We start from the raw sequence: 24,183 nt of genomic DNA on the forward strand, positions 1-24,183 counted from the left end.
GCGGTCAGTGCTTTTCCTCTTTATCCTTAAAAATGCCATGAAGCATGTAACTTATGCTCACTTTACTCAGACTCAAAGAGACTGAGTCACCTGTCGCAGGCAACATGGTGAGTCACGAATGTGGACATATCCAAGCCCAGACTCTTGAGCAGCAGGCTGCTAACCCCCAGCCAGCTTCCTGTGCAGCTCCCCAGCCCCACTGCCAGCAGAAGTCAAGAAATGCGTGTCTGCAAGCCAATCTGAAAAATGCCCATAGAGGCTGACACAATGGCCTCTGGACTTTGACTTGTGAAAAGTTTCAAGGTCACAACTCTCTCAGATAGCAAGAGAGATGTGGGGGAAAGTCCAGGAAAGCACAGAAGAGGGAAAGACCTGGAGGAGCAAAGCAGGAGGAAGGCGTTCTCAGGACCAGGAAGAAGCACTGAGTCTGGAGGGAGGGAGCTGCAGGGGAGCAGCTCACAGGGCCTGTTGCCATGATGACAGGGTCTCAGGCCCAAAGGGCACTCCTCTACCACTGGAGTTCTGTGTGCACTAACTCTCCAGACTGATGTTTATGACGTTCATAAAATAAATACAAAGCTACCTATCTACCTGTCACAGTGAAACCCTTCCCAACCTTACTGAGCATGAAAAGGTGAGAGCACTGTGTTCCTGGTTCAGAGGAAGGCAGCCCTGAGAGGTACTGTGTTCTGCTGAAGTGTGCACATCTAGGTAGGGGCAGATTCCAAACTGGGATCTTCAGCAACAAGTCTCCCTGCTCAGGCCTCAGCCGCGCTAGGGAACTCCATACATAAAGAGAACACCCATAACATATCTGCAGCTCTGTCTGTGAGCAGATGCACTAGCACAGACCCTACAGTCACTTCTAAGAACCCCAGGACTTACTGGTGGAGACACGAAACGACAGGACGGAGAGCTGCCGTAGGAGCCTCCAGAGGCAGAGCCGGCATACATGGGCACCGGGACTGGGCAGGCTGGGGAGAAACACCAGGGGAAGAGAGGCTACTGAGTGTAATTATGTGAGTCGTCCACTAAAAAACCCACAACTGCCACAGCTTCATGTTGACCAGAAATTCACATCCACATACTCCCATGGATGACACTAACAACACAGCAATTACTGAACTATTTCAACTTGGATGTAGAAGGAAAAACAGAACTGTAACTAAATAAACACAACTATAGGTATTTAAGAAAAGCCCAATGAAATCTTGAGAAGCACATAAAAGATTAATTTCGTGATATCAAATACTAATTTTTCCTTATGGTTGCATTTACTTGTTTAGTAAAAATGTAAAAAGTGGGTACTCACATTTTTTTGCTGGAACTTGCTCAAGGAAAGGATGGCTGAAAAATGCTTCTGTAATGAAAATGAGAATGCAACCTTTAAACTGACGTTGATTTTGGCAGACAGGTTGATCTTGTCAATGTAGTCAACATAGTACCCTTGAAATCATATATAATTATTACTGTTGTTTAGTTGCTAAGTCATGTCCAACTCTCTTTTGCAACCCCATAGACCCCGCCAGGCTCCTCTTTCCATGAGATTTCTCAGGCAAGAACACTGGGGTGGATTGCCATTTCCTTCTCCAGGGGATCTTCCCAACCCAGGTATAGAACGCAGGTCTCCCATATTAGCAGGCAGATTCTTTACCACTGAGCCACCAAGGAAGCTCGTAATTATTATTACCTTCTTTATACAAACACAATTTCCTTTCAATGTAACAGCATGTTATTTTTGTAAATCATCTATAAAAATCATCAAATTGTAAGTAGTTCTCAATCAATGAAAATTTAAAAGTAATGGCTGTGAATTCTCCAAATGCCCATTACTAACACAGTACCACCAAGATGACTAAAGTGGATCTGTCCTCTTGCATGGCTGTCTTCAAGTAGACGACAACACAGAACCGCAGCCAGGCCCTCGTTAAGCACATGTGAACTACGGCTGTCAACTGTCCTGACAAGAAGTCTTAGGCAGCTCATTTGTAAATTCCATCCTTCTATCCCAGAAGAAGTATTCCTACAGCTGGTTTCACGTTTTTAAAAAAGCTATTAATTTGATTTAGTTCCTTCAGCTATTCACCAAGGATAAAACCTACACAGTAAGCCTGCTAATTAGATAAAGATAAATAGGTAGGTAAGTACATGAAAGTTTATTATTTTACTCTCTTTTCCTGTATGTATAATTTATTTCATTATTTCTTTAAAAGCCCACAAAGACCATCTCATTTATCATTAGGTCTCCAAATTATGTGCTACTAAATAGCACAGAGTGGACAAGGAGAATAGCACAGCATGGAAATTTGCCGGATTAATACAAGATCAGGAGTGAGATTAACTCAGATTTAGTCTAAATGACCTTACTCTCTGAAGCACTCAGTTCATGGCCTCAGTAGAAAGTAGTTCTAACAATTTCTGTATAGGGAGTAAGATGAAATAATCTGGATATATCTTTTCTGAAACTTCTATAAAAACTGAAATTAAACTTTAGATCATGCAATTGGTAAATATTTCTATCTTTAAAAGAAAGAAATTAAATGGACATTGCCCAGTAACCATGAGAAAAATGGGCCAATAATGAAATGACATACAGGATAATAGTTTGTAAATTATTGATTGTATTAAATATTTGTTATTCTTTCCATACATTTACAAAATATGTAAAAAGGAAAAACACAGAGATAGAAAGAAAAGTAAAAATGAATTTCATTTTCCTCTGAAACCTCTACAGTATCTTAAAAAAATAGTTTTTCATGTGGTTGCCAAGAGGAGAAAGGAGGGTAAGGAGGGACTGGGAGTTGGGGATTAGCAGATGTGAACTACTATATATAGAATGGATAAACAATAAGGTCCTACTGTATAACAGGGAAATATATTCAACAACCTGTGATAAACCATAATGAAAAAGAATATATATGTGTGTATAAGAGAATCACTTGGCTGTACATCAGATACTAAAAAACACCGTATATCAACAATACTTCAATAAAACATAAATTAAGAAAAAAAAAACTTTTCAAAATACACAAAATTAGAAACCAGATACAAAATTTGAAAATATTACTTACCAAAGTCCATTCTATCTTTTTGGTTTCTCTGAAGCAAACCCAAAAGAAGATTAGCCAAATAAGGTGATGTTTCTCTGGGAATGCTGCAGGGGAGGGGAAAAAAAAAACACTAAAGTGGTGAGTTTATATACATTAACTACACAACTTTTGCTTTCATTATGGTAAATGAAAATGTATATGCAGTTTCACAAATACCACATTTTATACCAAGACAACCATGATAAAGCCTCATTCCTTAAAAGAGAAACAACCCACTAAGCAGCTGCCTCTGAGAAGCAGCATCAGTCTGGGAAGACTCTTGTCTTGAGATTCTTACTGCCTTTGTCAGAACATCTGCAGGACAAAGCCTCTCAGAAGCACAGCCACCTTGAGTTTTAACACAACTTCAACCTGGCACCGAGAGTTGCTACAGAGTTCTCTGTTAAACAAAGAGCAACCTCCAATTCTGCCTGGAAAAGGGTAGAGCTTAAATAAATACAAATGTCTGCAAACAAATGCTATACATAAGTTAAAAATAGCCACAGAACAATTTGCAAAGTAACTTGTACTGAACTATATGTGTGCAGAAGCACCAGTAAGAACCAGACATGGAACAAAAGACTGGTTCAAAATTGGGAAAGGAATACGACAAGGTTGTATATCATCACCTTCCTTATTTAACTAATACACAGAGAACATCACACGAAATGCTGGGCTGGATGAATCACAAGCTGGAATTAAGATTGTCGGTAAAGCTATCAATATGCAGATGACATCACTCTAATGGCAGAAAGTGAAGAGGAACTAAACAGCCTCTTGATGAAGGTGAAAGAGGAGAGTGAAAAAGCTGACTTGAAACTCAACATTCAAAAAATTAAGTTCATGGCTTCACTTCATGGCAAATAGAAGGGGAAAAAGTGGAAAACAGTAGCAGACTTTATTTTCTTGGGCTCCAAAATCACCATGGACAGTGCATTAAATTTCACTGCAGCCATGAAATTAAAAGACACTTGCTCCTTGGGAAAAAAGCTATGACAAACCCGGACAGCCTATTAAAGAGTAAAGGTATCATTTTGCCAACAAAATTCTGTATGATCAAAGCTATGGTTTTTCCAGTAGTCATGGTACGAATGTGAGAGTTGTACCATAAAAAAGTCTGAGCACTGAAGAATTGATGCTTTTGAATTGTGGTGCTGGAGAAGACTCCTGAGACTCCCTTGGACAGCAGCAAGATCAAACCAGTTAATCTTAAAGGAAATCAACCTTGAATATTCATTGGAAGGACTGATGTTAAGCTAAAGCTCAAATACTTTGGCCACCTGATGTGAAGACCCAACTTATTGGAAAAGACCCTGATGCTGGGAAAGACTGAAGGCAAAAGCAGAAGAAGGTGGCAGAGGATGAAATGGTTAGATAGTATCACCAAGTCAATGGACATGAATTTGAGCAAACTCCGGATGATAGGGGAGGACAGGGAAGCCTGGTATACTGCAGTCCATGGAGTCACAAACAGTCAGATACAACTTAGCAACTGAACAACAGAATATATACACATAAATAAGCAGTCAAACATGTAAAGAGAACTCACACCAAAAATATTTCTAAAGAAAAAAAATTTCAAAAGGTACACAGCAAACTCTTGTTCTCCGTAAGAGCAGGGGAAGCCCAGCCACTTTCTGCTTTACACCCATCTATTCTGTTTGCATTTCCCTCCCTTCTCTCAAAAAAACACACATAACTTCTATAGGTTTTTATTCTGAATAAACTTAACATTTTAAAAAGAAAGAAAATGGCACAGCACATGGGCATGCATGATGCTCTAGTAGCTTTCTAATTTCCTGTTAAAATGAATGCTCTCTTTACTGCTAACTGGAAAAAAGATGCAATAATGGAAAAACATACATAAAACACACAGAATTCAGATAAATAACACAGTATTGACAAAGTAAAACCCAGTGTAATCAAGACACATACCTAGGCATTAAGTTCCTGTTTTTTTCATAAAACATCCTTAGGTCTTGAGGACTATTAGCCTGTTAAAAAAAAGAAGAAGAAAATGGTTTAATTTCCTAAAAAACCAAGTGCAAAAACTCCAAATTACATGATGGATGCTCATATTCTTGCAATAGAATAGAGACTGAATTTGAAAGCCATGGACTCCTGAGGGAGCCATCGATGGGCACAAGGAACTTCTAACACCTCTGACACTGTACAGATTCTGCACATCTGGGCATAATGTATTTTTCTGAGGTCAGATTCTCAGAGAGGCCTGAGGCTCAGAAGAGTGACTACTCTGGAGGTTACATGGCCCATCCAACAGGTGTGCTGTGTGAAGTCAGGTGCAACGTACCTTCAAGGGAGTCAAGCCAGAGAACTAAGAAAGTGCTCCTTTCCAGCCTCTCCAGAACACAACACAGCAGCCTCCCTGTAAGAGCTGCTGAATTACTGAAGTTGCCTCTGCCTTTGAACCAGGCTAGGAAATCAAGTGTTCAACCTGCTGTGTCACTGACTTTTAATGCCATCTTGGGCAAATTATTTCTCTCTGTTTTAGTTCTCAAATTTAAAAAACTGTCTCTGTAACTGGCCAATATGAACTCAAGAAGAATCATTGTGATCATATGCTAGAAGAGCTCTTTCTGACAGAATGTTAAGGGAGAGGCAGACCTACCTAAGATAAATTGTGTAAAACCTAAACAATGACCTCTCCTCCAGGAGAGGCAGGAGGAGAGCTGTTACCCATTTTCCCAGACCTGCCCCCGCCCTCACACGGATTCCCAGACCCCAAATCCAGGCTAAGCAGGAAGCGCTAATATCACCATTCACACCTATTTCCCACAGGGTTGTAAGCCTGAGCTGGAGAACGTAGTATTACCTAGTATTAACCCCTACACTGTTCAAGGGCCAACCGCATTCCCCATTTTATAAGTCAAAGGCAACTGCAAAATGAAAAGAGCCTCGAACTAAGTATACCTGAAAAGAGTCACGGTACCTGAAAAGGTGGCTTTCCAACGAGGCACTGATATATCACTGTCCCGATGCTCCACAAGTCGGCCTTGGCATCATAATGTTGAGACATGATAACCTCAGGAGCCTGGGGAGAAAGCAATTCAAGAGACGTGCATAATGTCAGTTACATAATTGACCTGCATGTGTTAACTGGAGAAGATCACACTCCTAACAAAACTACAACAATAAAAACAACACACTGTGATACTGCCCTAATCAAATGATACTGCAACCAATATAGACCCACATTCTTACACTAAGGTTTACTGGCAAGTCCCAAAAACAACACTGGAGGAAAAGCAGCAGGTTGCAGAAAGAAAATATTTCTATATAATACTATGGACACATAAAATACACAAAGAGCATTAAAATAGTAACAAAGAGTACACCCCAATCCCAGGACCAGGGTTACTTCTGGGATGGGAGAGTAGGAGAGTGAGAAGGGCGGGTTACAGAAGGTACATGAACCACTTTCGAAATATATCATTTCCTCTAAAAGAAGACCAAGGTGAACACGGTAAAATGTTAACTGTCCAATGCGGATGGTAGGCACACAAATGTTTGCTACATTAGTCCTATTTCCGCCACTTAAAACTCTAAAATAGCAGAAAATCTATTAGGCAAAACATAATAAAAACAGTCTTAAAAGCAAACAAAAAGTCTCTGATACTTCGTTACAGCTGTTTTCTCCCCTCTCATTAGATGTTGCTTTCTAAAACTACCATCAATCAAGGCAAGCATTGACTGGAAATGCTAAATACACTGAATGACAATGACATTTTATTTTCTAGGCATAACATTTTTATTTATTGTTCCTAGTAAACTTCTTACTGGGTCAACTTCCTTTAATAATCAGCCCAAGTACTCTCTCTATCCTCAAGGCTGTAAGTTCAAAACTGAACTGATTTCACACTCGAGAAGTGCAAAGTAGCATTTAATTATATTAAATTATAAGATTTACTATATAAGCAGTAAGGTTATGATCAAGAAAAAGTAAACCTAACACAAAATTTTTTTGAACTTTGAGTACTAGTTCCCTTGATCTCAAAGTTGATTTTACATTAGAAGAAACCCTAACTGAACATAAACCTATTTTAAATTCAAACTGAATTAGGTTCATTTACTTCACAGGATTCTGAAGCTCCAGAATCAAGGTGTTTCCAGGCTTACCACCTCACATTAGTTCAGAAGTGTCACAGCCTTACCCTATTAGACCTGACAGTAACCACAGGAGAGGATAAAGAAGAAAAGTAAGATTTTTCAGCTGTTACATGTGACATGAATGGGAAACATTTCTATAGTATAGGGATCCTGTCAAAAGAGACAACATGCAAAGGATGACTACAACCTATAGGTGAAGATATGCCCCAAAAGATTTTTTTAAGTATTCCTAAAATTACACATCATGTATAGCATGACCATACTTCATCAATTTTTATTTCTAATTTAATCTAATAGAAGATTTCTACCATAACTAATCATGTTAAAAAAATAAATGCCAATGGGCAAAGATGACTTTTATAGTCCACTAGGCTAAAGCGAAAGACGTGTGTATTACAGCATTTCAGTAATATAATTAACATTTGTAAATACTAAAAACTCAGACTATGATAAAAATCACATCTTAGTTGGAAACAAGCTTTATACTTAAATCCCAATGCTTCCTGCTGTAAACACAAAGGATGCAAACACTCACCATGTACATTGGGGACCCACATAGTGTGGCAGCCATCATGTTACTATGCAAGTAACGAGCAAAACCAAAATCAGCTGTTTCACAAAATAAAAGGGAGAAAGTCAAATGATACCTTTGCCCACACTTAACACAGACCATGATTCTTTAAGTTACAAGCAGGCACAAAAGAACTATGAGAAACTAAAGCTTATTGACTTAGACTGTCCACCAAAGAAAGAAGTGGCCACCTCACTTTCAACAAGTTAAATAATGGTAGTAGCCACCAATGGCACAGGTCGCTGCTCTGCCAGTTTTGTAACCCAGAAGGGAGTTCCTCGCTTTGCAAGAGAAAATGCCAATAATAGTAAATGATTCATTAATAAAGCTCTCATTAAAATATCAACACCAGGTACAGAGTTTCAGCTGTTTTCATCCTCCTCCAGATACCAGATGTAACCTATATAATAACAGACATTTCTTAAAATACTGGTAAAAAATTGTTTTTCCAACAACCATGAGAACAGCTTTAAAAAAAAATCTAGCATTACCAAGTGCTTCAAATAATCCTGAGAGTGCTAAAGTGTTAGTCTCTCAGTCGTGTCCAACTCTTAGTGACCCCATAGACTGTACAGCCCGCCAGGCTCCTTTATCCATGGGATTCTCCAAGCAAGAATACTGGAGTGGGTAGCCATTTCCTTCACCAGGGGATCTTCGCCACCCAGGGACCGAACCCAGGTCTCCCACACTGCAGGTAGATTCTTTACCATCTGAGCCATGTCTGCCTTGAGTGAGCTAAAAAAAAAAAAACCTTCCAAATAAGAAGCCTGAACTAAATGGTCTCTCAGATCCCTTAGGTTAAAATCCCATGAGCTGTAAAGAATCAGGGTATTAATTTGCTGCCAGCAACGCAGTGTGTTAGCTTCCATCTGATGAAGAGAAGCATCTCCTGCTGAGATTCCTACTCGGAGCCCTGGTGCAGGCCCATCAGCCCTTTCTGAAATTTAGCACCTGCTGCCAACAATGTAAAGCATTCCCACATCCAAATGGACTTCAGTGAACAGAACAAAAATCTCAAAAGTGTCTCAACAAAATTCATCATTCTCACTGAACTAAAATTACCTAAGAATATTGAGTCTCAAAAGTGTTCTTTGAGTGAAACAACATAGCCACATACCTATTTTGATACGAATACCACTGACACTGGACTTCTTGCGACTGGCGTAGGACAGCAGGATGTTCTGGGGCTTGAGGTCCCTGTGGATGATGCCCTTGCTGTGCAGGATGCGCATGGCAGCTGCGATCTGATGCAGAAACACTCTGATGGTGTCCTCGCTGAGCGTGCCCTTAGCTGGGAGAAAAGGCATTCCATAAACACTTAAGCCTACAAAACCAAGTCTCATCTGTGGGAGTAAGGAATGGGAATTCACTTTTTCTCATTGTTTTTACTCTAACAATTTAAGTCTATGAAGAGGTATCAAATATCTCAAAAATTTTAATCAACTTATTGTAAAGAGAACTGATTTATGTTTATATCTTCTATTCTCATCAGCGATCCTTTATGGTTTTCTTTTCCCACTTTTACTGGGAAGAATGAGCATGACAACAGATGCTTAGCAAATGCGAGTTTCCTCCACAAGCCAAAAATAAGTCCCCTTCACATCAAGTACTTGGGATAAATGTCCATATTTAACCCCAAACACTACCTGAGTACAAATTAAAAACACGTGATATGCTTGGCTGGCGAGACTAAGGCATTACCTCCAACTGGACCTGTCAGGGGGCCGAGGCCCACACCTGTCTCCTTTTCACCTCCCAGAGGCACCTCTCCTAACCAAAGACACCTGTAAGAAGCTGCGTCTTCACTGCTACCAAGAGGTGGTGGGGACACGACTGGAGAGTCATCGCTATCCAGCAAACAGCCACGCCCACACATGCACACCAGAGCATGGCTGGATGTGGAGTCAGGCTGCCTTTGTTCAAATCCCAGTTCTTCCACTTACTAATATTCACTGCACAGTCATGGAAGTTGACCCCTCTGTGCCAACTCCTCTACAGAAAACTGAAAACAGACTAACCATGTGGGGCTGTTGCAACATTCAAACAAGACAGCACGTTTAATCATAAAGACTTAAGGAAAACACCTGGCATGTAATAAGTACTCAAAGGTAAAGTGAAAGTGCAAAGTGTCAGTCGGACCAACTCTTGTGACCCCCTGGATCGTGGCCCACCAGGCTCCTCTGTCCAAGGAATTCTCCAGGCAAGAATACTGGAGTGGGTTGCCATTTTCTTCTCCAGAGGATCTTCCCGACCCAGGGATCAAACCTGGGTCTCCTGCACTGCAGGCAGATTCTTTACCATCTGAGCCACCAGGGAAACAAGGTAGTCAGTACACAAATGTGTATTTTATAACAGTGGATCTAAAAGTCAAAAGTCCAATTCCTTCAATCTACATTAGGTATTTAATATCCGGGCCCCCATTTTGACTTCTTTGGCTCAGATGGTAAAGAATCTGCCTGCAATGCAGGAGACCCAGGTTCAATCCCTAGGTCGACCCCATTTTAGAGTCTCTGTGAACATACTTCTGCCCATACAACTCTAGAACATGTTCTTTATAACCTTCTCTTATGCACTTAAAACTAGGAAAGACAGAAATAACACTAATACACTGAACAAGTGAAATATTACTTTTAAAATCATTTTAATGAGTGACATTTTGTCCTTAATATCTTCAACAGTGGAAACAGTGACAGACTTAATTTTGGGGGGCTCCAAAATCACCAAAGATGGTGACTGCAGCCATGGAATTAAAAGATGCTTGCTCCTTGGAAGAAAAGTTATAACCAACCTAGACAGCATATTCAAAAGCAGAGACATTACTTTGCCAACAAAGGTCCATCTAGTCAAAGCTATGGTTTTTCCAGTAGTCATGTATGCATTTGAGAGTTGGACTATAAAGAAAGCTGAGCACCAAAGAATTGATGCTTTTGAACTATGGTGTTGGAAAAGACTCTTGAAAGTCCCTTGGACTGCAAGGAGATCCAACTAGTTCATCCTAAAGGAAATCAGTCCTGAATATTCCTTGGAAGGACTGATGCTGAAGCTGAAACTCCAATACTTTGGCCATCTGATGCGAAGAACTGACTCATTTGAAAAGACCCTGATGCTGGGAAAGATTGAAGGCGGGAGGAGAAGGGGACAACAGAGGATGAGATGGTTGGATGGCATCACCAACTCAATGGACATGAGTTTGAGTAAACTCCAGGAGTTGGTGATGGACAGGGAGGCCTGGTGTGCTGCAGTCCATGGGGTCACAAAAAGTCAGACACGACTGAGCGACTGAACTGAGTATCTTCAAATGAACTAAATCCCCATGGTTTAAAAATTACCAAATACTTTTTTCTGTGAGGGCTATTTTCATCTGCTTTTAAAAATTCCTTGGGGTTCTTTCCCTGATGCTCACTATTAAAAAGAAAAATCCAAATGCATTAAAACATACAAAAAGTGAAAGCTTCCTTGCTCCCCTCCCTAGAGATGAATGAACACTGTTAAACTCTGGAGTACGTTCTCCCGGTTCTCCCAGCTCTACTGACACTTCCCTTGCAGATGAACGCAACGATGACAGCACATTAGTGGGAGGGTCAAAGCAACAACTGGCGGAGAAGGCGATGGCACCCCACTCCAGTACTCTTGCCTGGAAAATCCCATGGATGGAGGAGCCTGGTGGGCTGCAGTCCATGGAGTCCCACAGAGTTGGACACGACTGAGTGACTTCACTTTCACTTTTCACCTTCATGCCTTAGAGAAGGAAATGGCAACCCATTCCAGTGTTCTTGCCTGGAGGATCCCAGGGACGGGGGAGCCTGGTGGACTGCTGTCTATGGGGCCTCACAGAGTCAGACACAAATGAAACGACTTAGCAGCAGCAGCAGCAAATCAACAACTGGAGCTTTACTGCTGTAACATTTTAAATTACACTGAAGCAATAAAAATGGATGGTACGGCTTTTTCCATCTCATTCATTTACATTTTCATTTTAGGGCTTAGAAAACTTTTGCTACTGTCAATGACTGCAGCTGCTTAGAACTTGTATCTTTGCCCCATGATACATGCAAGTTTATCTGATTCAGAGACCAAATTCTAACACTGTTTCTGTGCAGAAAAATTAATGATCTCATTTAGGCTGTTTCTGGGCACAAACTACAGTAGAAATTCACGTATTTCTATGAACACGGAATGCCTACTCTCAACACAATCCCACAAACTGAAATTCTCTTGGTAAAAGCTTAACATTTTAAAGGCACAGCCAACATGAAAACTCTCAGACGGATGAACTCCTGAGCAGTTGGCCCTGACAGGGCAGGCTCAGCCGTGGCTGCCAAACTGAAGCTATCTGCTAAAAATAATGTTAAAGTACAACTTACCAATTACTTTCCAACTTCCCTTATTTTAACTTGCAATCAAAAGAATTTGTTTTTTATCTTTTGAAGATGTGAAAGGCACTTTATCAAAGCAAATACAAGGACTAAATGGGTGTCTTGTGATTTAATGGCATTATGCCCTCCAGACCTCTGACAGATCTTCTTGATCAATGCTCCCCAACAGAAACATAATGTGAGCCTTATACATACCTTAACATCTCCTAGTAGCCACATTTTCAAACATGAAAAGAAACTGGTGAAATAATATCTATTTAACCTAGTACTTCCAAAATATCATTTCAGCCTATAATCAACATTAAAAATCTTGATATAATCACTCTTTCTTTCAAAATGCAATGTGTGTTGCATATCACAGCATACCTTTCAATAGCTCAACAGCCCCATGTGGTCAGTGGCTACTGTAGTGGACAGTACAGCTCTAGACAATGCCTTGAGTACCTAAGTTATTCGACACATCTCTTCAAGTGGCAGACGGGGAGAGGTTAAGTATGACCATTAAGTATGACCAGCAATTAAGTGACATAACAAAGGAACTACTGCAAACCAGCCTGCCTGTCTTGACCCCAACATTCAGGTAAGCTCTTCATTCCCTGCTCTCCTGATCTAACACTACTGCTCCAGAACATCCAAAGCAGAGTTCAACATCACATATAGATTGTTGAGGAAGCTAACAAACCTGCTACAGCAGCATCAGCACCTGTGTCAGCCCACAGGCTTTCTGTTAGAAAAGAACACTGATATTCCGACAAGGAAGTGAAATAGCTAAGTGCCCCTCAGCTTGACCCCGGGGAAAGGGGCTTTTACCTGGATCGATAAGAAGTCAAGGATCTCAAGATTCAGAGGTTAACAGAAGGTAGAAGCAAGGTGTTTTCTAGCTCTAACTCCTCTCCTCCAATAGAGAAAAAAATGCCCATCTCTGAATTTTATCTACTAGCAAATGACTTTTTGAAAAACCTTTTTACCAAACTGACATAATCTGAGAGAATCTCAGGAAAAATACCAGAGAAGGCAATGGCAACCCACTCCAGTACTCTTGCCTGGAAAATCCCATGGGCGGAGGAGCCTGGTGGGTTGCAGTCCAGGGGGTCTCGAAGAGTCAGACACGACTGAGCAACTTCACTTTCACGCGTTGGAGAAGGAAATGGCAACCCACTCCAGTGTTCTTGCCTGGAGAATTCCAGGGATGGGGGAGCCTCGTGGGCTGCCGTCTATGGGGTCGCACAGAGTCGGACATGACTGAAGCGACTTAGCAGCAGCAGCAGCAGCAGGAAAAATACAAAAAACACACATGGACTAACCTCCTGAGTTCAGAATAATGGTGGTCTCTCAGTGGGAGGGACTGGAGTAGGACTACAGAAGGGCCCTCAGGAGCTTCAACTGTATTTAGAATTTCTTTAACTATGGGGAGGAGGAGAAATACTTGTGTTCTATATATTATTTCTACATGGCTTTCGAAATCTCAGCAATATTTTATATTTTAAAGATTTTAAAATCTCATTTTTTATTGTTCCTTGTTTACCTGAACATTTAAAATACACTGCTTCTCTCCTGTAAACTGCCCACACCCTTTCTGAGTGTATCTACTGATGTCTTAGTGCTTTTACGATCAATTGCCATGACTTAGTTTTAGGCTGGGAGAAGGCAATGGCACCCCACTTCAGTACTGTTGCCCGGAAAATCCCATGGATGGAGGAGCCTGGTGGGCTGCAGTCCATGGGGTTGCTAAGAGTCAGACATGACTGAGCAACTTCACTTTCACTTTCCACTTTCATGCACTGGAGAAGGAAATGGCAACCCACTCCAATGTTCTTGCCTGGAGAATCCCAGGGACGGGGGAGCCTGGTGGGCTGCAGTCCATGGGGTCGCACAGAGTCGGACACGACTGAAGCGACTTAGCAGCAGCAGTTTTAGGCTGAGAGATGAACCTTTTACTACTTTTTTATTCATTTGTTTTGCCTATTTCCCATATACTTTCAAGGGTGAACAAGTAGGTGCTGACTTCATCTAATGTCCTTTAAAAAGTACTTTGGAGGGACACAATTTGATCTGAACACGAACACACTTTATATATGGAATTTCAAGCAACATCTAGTACTAAAACCTTACCTCTATGCCACAAAATAATGTCAAGGTTACCCTGAATCCCTTACGACATCTTTTAAAATTTACAAGCAACATTCATGTTAATAAACACATCCTAGGACATATTCTCCCACTATTTTTTTTTTTAAGGAGATGAAAGAGACTAAAGGTTCACTGCCAGCCCCCAACTAGAATCCTTTGAAGAGAAATTTTGTTGGTTTTTCTCTGATGGTGAGAAACCTCACCTCTCAAACTGTCAGAGAAAGGCACACATAAACAAGTACTTATATACAAGCAAAGGAGTAAAACCACAACACACAACAGTCAGGCAGCAAAGCAACCACAATTAAACATATACAAATATTTATTGGATGTTTCTATACACGTACAGAAAACAAGGGTAGCATATTTCAGAAGTAAATGAAGATTAAACACACTATAGTACTATACTGACCACTGACAAAGTCAAAAAATTACCTTGCAAATAATCTGCCAGGTCTCCACCATTGCAATACTGATATACAAAACAAAAAGTAATTAAAATAAGACACTGATTCAAGATTATTTCAATTCATTATCAGCTTTCTTTTTTTTAATTTGGCTACATGGCATATAGTATCTCAGTTCCCTGACCAGGGATCGAACCCACATCCCCTGCATTGGAAGCTTGGAGTCTTAACCACTGGATCACCATGGAAATCCTATCAGTTAATTTTAATTAAAAATACATTTGTAATATTATAAATCCAGTCCCAAACAAATTATAAGAATCATAGAATCAACAATTTAAAATTTTATATTCCTTATAAAATAGAATCTAAATCACTGAAACTTTATTAATTCAAATTTCAAATAACCTGTCAATTTTAAGGTATGCATTAATCAAAAGAAAAAAATTAAAAAGAAACCTGGATACTACCTACCTCCATCACCAGAAAGACAGAGTTGGGTAATTCCTGAAAAGTAAACATATTATACATGGTCTAGATTAGAGAAAAAAGTAAGCAAAAATTTTAAAATAATGATTGTTAATAAAATAGTATATGTATTCATTTTAAAGAAGTAAAATGAAATCACAAAATCCATTAGTAAGTGAAATTTAAAATCCCCTAAACACTGACATAAGCATCTCAGCTTCAATGACACTAAATGGCTAATGTAGTCATCAAGAAGTTCAAGTCTATTCATGCAAAGAACTAAAGGAAGAGCAACACTAAATGTGCAGTCTCGATTCTGAAACACATGGTCTGGGATGCTTTGTCCTACCGGCCCACACACACCTGAAGGAAGAATGTACTTGCTGGGATTCTTAACTGTAATATAATACATTTCCACCTTTTTGCTTGATTATCTTCACCTCAACAGCTGGCCAATATTTACGTCTGGTATGTAACCCCATACCCTTCTCCTACTCATATAATCAGAAGCTAAACACACACACAAACACACTTTACTTTGAAAAAACGGGATATCACATATAAATGTCTGAACCTTGCTTTCCTTACTCAATAATATACCAAAGAAATCCATCCAAGTCAAATGCATATGCACAAGTCTTTTTCCTAACTGTCATATGTCATTGTGTGACTATATCACCATTTAAGCTGTTTCCTACCAAGGAACATCACTTGTTTCCAGTCTGGGCCATTATAAGCAAAGCTGTATTGTTTCTTGGACATACATTCTAGTTCTCAGGCTTTTATGGCCCTCGGATAGATGTCCAGGATTCTGGGTTGTTTAGTCAAGGATGTGCAGCTCTAACATCCTTGGCAGATACTCCTCAATGACAGACTTTTTAACTCCCTACTATAAACAGGACACTGGTCCAGGCCCCGAGGGTACAGCAGTAAGACAGCAGAGTAGAATATCCTTTTCTCCCCAATCTTAAATTCTAAGAAGGGAGGGTCAGGAGCAAGTCAACAAACAAAAGCATTAAGTACACAGAGCCTGGAGATGATGATAGGTGCTTTGGGGAAGGAGGAGAAACAGGGTTGGGAGGGGACTGCAATTCCATTTAGGGTGGCTAAAGAAAGCTTCCTGAAAACATACCGTTTGAGTGAAGACATAAGGAAGGTTGAGGTGTACCTACGCAGACAACAGACACGGCGATCCACCTGCACATATAATCTCCCTGCAGGAAGGAGGCCCTCGGCATGAGGAAAAGGGGGAAGTGGCCAAGAACCACAGGAGGCCCAAGTAGACAAAACAGAAGCAGCAACATGCAGAGAAGGGGAGACCGGGGATAGCGGGGTTTGTCTTTCACGCACAGAAACAGGAGCCCCTGCAGGACCCATGCAGATAAGGAACACACGCTGACCTGCATTACTGGGAGTACTTGGACTGTAATGCCCAGACTCTTCCTCAGGGTGGAGGCAAAGTGTCGTCACACACTCCAAAAATCATATCCAAAGCCTGACATTTGTACCAGTGACACATCTCCTCCTCAATCACACCAGTAAGAATTACTGCACTTACTACTTTTGCCAATAGGAAAGGTGAGAAGTGACATCTTTCACCTTAATTTACCTTTCTCTACTTGTTTATGAAAATTTCACCCATTTATGGCTGTATCATCTGACATAAAATAAGTCTTTCAAAACTTTTATGTCCCTACTTTTATCGCTTCTGAGTTTATCTTGACTTAAAATACCTTTCTAGGGACTTTCCTGGTAGTCCAGTGGTTGGCAGTCCTCCTGCCAATGCGGGGGACACAGGTTTGATCTCTGGTCTGGAAGGATCCCATGTGCTGCTGAGCAACTGAACCCTTGCACCACAACTACTGAGCCTGTGCTCAGCAACAAGAGAAGCCACCGCAGTGAGAAGCCCGCGTACTGCAATGAAGACCCAGCACAGCCAAAAATAAAAATAAATAAAATACCCTTCTAGCTCTTAGATTACATATAGTCATATAAATATTATTCTAAGATCATTACTGCTTATTTTATATATTTAAGCTTTTGAGTCACTGAAAATTATTCTGGAAAAATGATGAGGACAGATGTCTCAGTTTGCCAGCATCATGTATTGAACGAATCTCTTTTTCACTACACTAAAAATTAACAAGAGGTAGATGTTTCCAGACCATTGACATTCATGCAGGGAAGTATTCCCAGCTGACAATACTTACCTCATGCCCAAAATACTCAAAGATATGTATCTTTCAAAAGCAGTCATGATATCACCCTCCGAACGGCTTTGCACCATCCTTGGACTAGCGATCCATCCCGTGTGAGCCCTCCACCGTCCCCTACATCACCCAGCACTCCCTCCACTCCCAGCACTCCTGCCACATCCCTTCTTCCAGGTCCTCACTCTTGTCTTTCCTGTCGGGTCCTCACAGAGGCTGCATCTGCGTGGGAAGCTGACCTGCCTATGCCCAGCCCAGCCTCCTCCCACTGTATTACATGACTATAGATTCATATATGTGTTTAGAAAACTCTAAAACAAATATAACAAACAGTGGTTATCCCTGGGAAGTGCCATATCTTTTCTAATTTATTCATTTTGATAATGCTGGAATATTTAAACTGTGAGTGAGTGAGTGAGTGAGTAAAAGTCGCTCAGTCATGTCCAACTGTTTGCAACCCCATAGACTACACAGTCCATGGAATTCTCCATGCTAGAATACCGGATCTTCCCAACCCAGGGCTAGAACTCAGGTATCCTGAATTGCAGGCAGATTCTTTACCAGCTGAGCCACTAGGGAAGCCCCATTCAAACTGTTAGCATATATTACTTTTGTAATTAGGGAAAATGTGTTTAAGTGTCATCTAAAGTGAAACCTGAGGACTACAATGTCAAAAGTTCTCAGTTCATCAAAGTGCACATAAGTCTGAGGTAGACCTCCACAAGTGGCGGCCAGTGTGAATGGTGCTCGTCTCCAGTGGATAAAATGACTGCACCCGCCTCTGCACCCCACACCCTGTACCCCAATCAGAATCCAGCGAGCAAATCTAAACTCTGTCTACTCAACAGCCAAGCGTCAAGATTATATTCATCTGACCAAGAGTTCTGAAGTCTATTTTTATAAATTAATTCCAGGAGTACACAATGCACAAAACAGTAAACATTTCTCAGCAGTCACCTTGATATTTCCAATTGTTTCACAGTTCTGGTTTCTGGAACATGTTCTCTCTAATGATATCTCATTCTGCAGCCAAAGCCAGTACTTTAAAATATTCATTTCGACAGACAAAAATCTAACTACACTCTCCACCCTGAAAGCAAAATCAACTCTGAACTTGATAGCGTTTTCTGTACCTCTCAAGAGACAGGCAAAGAAGAGTTAATATTACTTACCAATTTTTACACGAGGCACTGACTTGTACCTCGTGGTGCCCTCTATCTACAGAAACTCAGACAACTACACAAACAGCTCTGAGGAGAACCAGCATTTCAATAGGGATTGTGACATCAGATTAGTTTTGACTTTAACTGTTTTTCCCTTTTCTAGGCTGCTTTGAATTTCTCAAATGAAGGAATGAATTGTATCTATTTAAATAGGTAATAAAATATACCCACAGAGTATACATGTTCTGTATATGGAATCTGTTGTATTTTTGGAGATCACACACTGACATCAAAAACTTTAAACCTGATCGTTCTACTTGTCCCAATAATTCCAATTCTAGAAACTGAACTCACAAGACATAATCAGGTATCTTCAGAAGTTATGTATTATCCTTGGAGCATTTTTTTGTAATGGGAAAAATCTAAACATCTTACAACTTGGGTAGAGTTAAATAAATACTTTGCTGTATGATATGACTACATAAAAAATAACTATTTTTTAAAGGACATACAGAAGAGCCCACTAAAATTAATCACACTGAGAGCAAGGCCTGTTTTACAAATGCCTGGCACACAGCACCTCACCGCATGGAACCTCACAAAATGAATGAATTTGAATAATGTAAGTGTATAGGGAAATGGTTTTAGCTAGAAATAAAATAGCAGAATCACATAACACACTCATTTACTTCCTGGAATTCCACTGTCCAGACTAAGAAAACAAAAGAACAGAGTAATGTGCATCAAGCACCTGGTTGGCTGTGGAAGGAGTGGAGGGAAAAGCTGAACGCACCGCCCCTCAGGATCAGACTCCTGGAGTTCCCATCAGGTGAATACCACTAGCAAGGGTGATTCTAGGATCCAAGGATTTTAAAACACAATATGGCCCCTAAATACAAGCCAACTACTTGCTCTGGTGCTCCACCCAATAAGCAGGAATTTTCTCTAAACCTGGGCTTTTGAAAAGGATTTCCAAGGGTGATTTTGACTATACAGAAATGTTGCCTTAGAATGTAACTTCAGAATCCAGCCTTCCCACCTCCAAAAATAATATGACTCTACTGTACGCAATCAACATGAACAAATCCAGGTGATGAATCTGCAGTTTCCTTGTTATCATGCCATGTTATCGCCTAATATCACCACTATTAGCAAACATTGCTTCTGCAATAAGAAAAAAAGCTCTAGTTGGTTTTTCAATAGCCCAAAATAGTCCTTTCTACATTCATCACAGAAATGCCAGATCTCACGTCAATATTTCTCTACTTGACCTAAAACAACACTACTGTAGCATATTATCATTTATCAGTAAGTTTACTTATGCAGCACATTATTTTATCCTTTTGCCCTATACTATTTTATACAAATTCTTAATAAACACACAACTCCAGCTATATATCTTTTCAACAAGAAAAAAGCAATTTTTCTATTTCTATGATGACATTTAAATTTGTATGAAATGGAAAAAATTTCTATTAAGTTCTTTATTAACAAACATACATATATTTCTTTGAAAATCCAAAATAAGGTACCTGAACATCATAGAGTGCTACAATGTTTTCATGCTGAAGTTCCTGTTAAGAAAATTGAGAATTCAAAATATTTGTATTTAAGAATTGTAATTTTTCAATATGCAAATAAAATTAAGTATATACACACATTTATATCCATTTATACTATTTCTAGTATACTACACTTTTGTTACTAGTTAAAACAATTCAGTCTAATTAAGAATAACAAGAAATGTGCCTGATCAAACTACTTGGGGCAAACATTTTTTCACTGTCCTAATTTATTCTCATTTACAAAATAAAAGGTCAGTATGACCACATATTTTACTGCTAGTCTTTTAGATTTAATACATAATTTCTAACAAGAAAGGCCTAAAATTCCAAACTGCTTTTAGAAAGCATTATTTGCCTAAAAGAAAACAAAATATAATTCAACAAGCTATAATTCTTACCCAAGAGCTGTCCACAGAACAGCAGTTCTGATGAACGTTAGATGAAGGTTCCATGTTTATATTACTTTGGGATTAAACACACCTAAACCTATTTCTTCACTGCATATTTTTTTCGAATTTCTTTATAATGAATCAAGGGCTTTGTGACTCTCCAAGAAGTATTAAGTAAACATGACTTTCCACATTTATTTGACCATGGACTCCTTTCCCCCCTCAAAGCATCCCACTTGGATAATTCTGCTTATGAGTGATCTAAAAAGACAACTTCCAAGGAAAATAACTTTGCTCAATTTATAAGGAAAATAGATTACAACTGCCCCCAGTTCTCCAAAAAATATTTAACAAGAAAGGAATCAACAGAAAAAGAGAGAAATAATGCATGAGAGGCCTGTGTGTAGTGGTAGTCACTCAGTTATATCCGACTCCATGCAACCCCATGGACTGTAGCCAGCCAGGCTTCTCTGTCCATGGGATTCTCCAGGCAAGAATACAGGAGTGGATTGCCATGACCTCCTCCAGGGGATCTTCCCCACCCAGGGATTGAACCTGGGTCTCCTGCACAGGAGGCAGACTCTTTACCATCTGAGCCACGAGGGAAACCTCCAAGAGATGCCTGCCTCTTCTCAAAGGACAACGCAATAACTAAGGGAAAGGAATGATGAGAAGCTAAAATCAGTTTTCATCTAATCCCTCTAAGCACTGACCAAGAGCCGCAAGCATCTATTCTTAAAAACAGCTTGCAAGTACTCAATGTTTCAAAAAACTGAGCATGCAAAAATGAGAGCAACAGGTGAACATTCTCAAACTTGGGGTCAACTACCCAAACTGGAAAGGATGTCATCTTGTGTTCATTTAAGTTTTACTCTAGTGTATCTAGTATGAAATACCCCATAAAGAAACATACCTTTAAGATTTTAATTTCCTTCCCAAGCAGTATTTGTGATTTTGACAGGTTCTTTTTATTAATACTTTTAATGGCTACCTCCCAATCAGTTTTCTGGAAAGGAAAAACAATTACTCCTGAAAATTATTCCACAGAAACAACTGAAGAGAAACAAAAAAGAATCTATAAGCATAAAGATGTTTTTAGCAAATTCATGTAATAGCACCAGGAGAAAATAGAACCCAAATTTCTAACAAGAAAATGATTTTACAAAGGTGTAGCAAGCTAACGTCCCACAAGACAGCCAGTAAAAATAAATATGAAGCCTCCGTAGTAACTAGCAATAAATGGAAAAAAAAAAGGACACACTTTATCTACAACGACTTAAAAGTTATGGAGGATAAGCTGGGAGATGGTTAACAGTTAACCGAAAATAGGATTTGACAGCTAGGCAGGATTAAACGATTCGTGGTGGTTTTTTTTTTTTTCTTTCTTTCTTGAGTTTTAAGTTATTCTCACGATAAAGGAAAACTCGGTAATATTGTATTTACTACTTTACAGGCTGAGCAACCAGGCCAGCCAGCCCTCTTCAGACCTGCCCCTTGGCTCAAACTCTCTTAGGATTATTTCCACTCCTGAGGTGCCTTTCCGAATTCTTTAGATTCTAAAACCTGCTGGGAGCCTGTTTTCAAAACAGCATAAGCTTAAAAAGAAAAAAAAAAAAAAAGCTGAGCCCGCTCTCGGGTCGATTTGGGTCTCCCCGCCTCACCCCACGGCCGGCCGTCCGCCCAGCCCAGGAACGAAGGTGGGTGGGCGGTCGGGGCTCCGCGCGGGGAAACGCGACACTGAGTTGGGGAAGCCCGGGGCTCGCGGGCCACCTGTCCATTTTCCGCTAGGTCTGCAATTCTCCGCCACCGGGGAGGGTCCGAGCGCGACCGGACCGGCCCCGCGCCACCCCGGCCGCAGCCTCACAGCCGCCGCAGCCCCGCCTGAGGCGGGGCTCACCTGGCGGTGCCGCCCCCGGAAGACCACGGCGAAGGCCCCGTGTCCCACGAGGTCCCGCTTGCTGTACTCGAAGTCGCCCACCACCTCCATGGCCGCGCCCCGGGGTCGGCGCGGGCGGGCGGCGATCAGCACCGCGGGCCCGCCGGCCCCGAGCGCGCCCGCCGGCCGCCGAGCTGGGGCAGCCGCGGCCCCGGGCCTGGGCGGGCGCTCATGCCGAGAGGCCGGGCAAAAACCGGGAAGCGCCGCGCAGGGCCGGGGTCAGCGAGGCCTGGCCCGGCCCCGGCCGCTCCTCATGCCGGCCGCCGCCGGCCGCTGACTCCCTGACGAAGCGGGCTCCCTGAGGAAGCGGACTCGGCGCTGCCGAACAGGGGCGGCGCCGTCGTCGTCACTGAGCACTCCCGGGGCCGCGCGAGCGCCGGGGAGAGGTGCGGGCCCCGGCGCCCCCCATCCCCGCCCGTCTGCGCGTTGGCCTCTCCGAGGGTGCGGCTCCGCCCGGCCGCCGCCCTTCGCGGGCCCGGCCTTGTGCCCTCGCCAGCCTAACCAGCGAAGGGCCCGCACGCGCGCGCCGGCCGCTCCGCGCCGACTGCCGGCCCTCCGCGACGTCAGCGCATCTTGAATGCCGCAGTGCGCGGCGCGGCGGACGCGCTACCTCCGCCGGGAAAATGAGTGCCCAGCTGCCGTTGGAGGCGGGAAGAAGCGCGCGAACCGGCGGCTCCCAGGGCTAGACCCGCGGGGAGGCGGGCTTCCGGGAAGGGGCGGCAGGAGGGACGGGGGCATCCCTGTGCAGTGTGGACCCCACTGATGCGATGAGGGCAAAGGAGCATCTCTTGTATCCAGGCCTTTCCGCGCCCTGCGAAGCCAGAGGCCTCGCCGCCAAGCCCCCACCCTTTTGCATTTACCCTCATGGGTGTGTAGGTCAGGGATCCTGCACCTTCTGCGGCCACTTGGCTTCTGTGAGGAACTGATGACAGTCCTAGAGAAATAAATGCGAATGCTCGTAGACTCAGTTTTGGTTGTTTTCAAGGCTCTAGTGAGAAACTGCTTCCCAGCCTTGGGTGTCCTGCAGCGTGGCCTCCGGCTTCCTTTGAAGGGCCTAAAAGAGTTTTCTTTCCTACCAGCTCATTAACATTCAAGTGACAAGGAACTTACTTGACACTTGAAAAGTGACAACCTTTCCCTCAGAGAGGTGTCTACCGAAATCATTTTGTAAACGTGCTTGAAAACGTCAGAAATCCCAGGTCCCATAATGCACTGCATGTTCACTTGTTTAACATATCTGCTCTCAAGTCATCTCTCATTTCCAGAGTTAAACTTCCCACCCAAGGCCCTTTCCTGAACACTGATCTCTGAAGGCCCAACAGGGACCCTCAGGACATCCAACCTTGTAGCAGTCAGCCTGGGAAATCTCCAGAGAGGAACTGGCCCCTTCCTCTAACCCTTAAAATGTGAAGTCTTGGGTTTATACTCCCAACTGTGCACACCTGCCTAATTCCCTCCCTATGTCAGTCTGGCCCAGGTGAGTGTTGGAGCCTGTGTAAGTCTACAACCTTCAAAAATTAAGAGCAGGGACTTCCCTGGCGGTCCAGTGGTTGGAAATCCACCTACTGGTGTGTGGGGGGAGTCAGGTTTGATCCCTGGTCCCGGAAGATTCCACATGCCACACGGAAGGCTGGGCCCAGGTGCTGCAGCCACTGAAACCCTGCGCCTAAAGCCCGTGCTCCGCAAGGAGAGAAGCCCCTACACTGCAGCTAGAGAAATCCCTCACACAGCAGCCAAGACCCAGTGAAGCC

At 42.0% G+C, this 24,183-nt stretch overlaps 1 protein-coding gene across 27 annotated transcripts in view; it reads right to left on the reverse strand.

Moving 5' to 3' along the window:
• The window catches only part of ULK2 (unc-51 like autophagy activating kinase 2), a 59,343-nt gene extending 36,367 nt beyond the window's left edge, over positions 1-22,976 (reverse strand). For 4 of the 27 annotated variants that reach the window (XR_015147826.1, XM_086358587.1, XM_086358584.1 and 1 more), the window contains exons 1-12: positions 22,394-22,622; positions 21,410-21,502; positions 20,075-20,116; positions 15,176-15,208; positions 14,730-14,766; positions 8,906-9,079; positions 7,753-7,826; positions 6,040-6,141; positions 5,025-5,083; positions 3,072-3,154; positions 1,313-1,360; positions 886-974 (exon numbers count right to left, since the gene is read on the reverse strand). Coding sequence is in view for 15 of the 27 variants with exons in the window: in XM_086358587.1 (XP_086214713.1) it covers positions 886-974; positions 1,313-1,360; positions 3,072-3,154; positions 5,025-5,083; positions 6,040-6,141; positions 7,753-7,826; positions 8,906-9,079; positions 14,730-14,766; positions 15,176-15,208; positions 20,075-20,116; positions 21,410-21,502; positions 22,394-22,483 (924 nt within the window). In the remaining 12 variants the exon portion in view is untranslated. Of the gene's footprint in view, positions 1-885; positions 1,003-1,312; positions 1,361-3,071; positions 3,155-5,024; positions 5,084-6,039; positions 6,142-7,752; positions 7,827-8,905; positions 9,080-13,468; positions 13,549-14,729; positions 14,767-15,175; positions 15,209-20,074; positions 20,117-21,409; positions 22,117-22,393 lie in introns of those variants that run through there. The other 23 variants (XM_086358612.1, XM_086358606.1, XM_086358603.1 and 20 more) reach the window with 16 other exon arrangements.
• Between the last annotated feature and the right edge of the window lie 1,207 nt (positions 22,977-24,183).

This window comes from Bos grunniens, chromosome 19, assembly GCF_055505025.1.
Source record: "Bos grunniens cultivar Pamir isolate PY7600 chromosome 19, Bosgru_T2T1.0, whole genome shotgun sequence".
In the NCBI taxonomy this organism is placed as follows: Eukaryota; Metazoa; Chordata; class Mammalia; order Artiodactyla; family Bovidae; genus Bos; species Bos grunniens.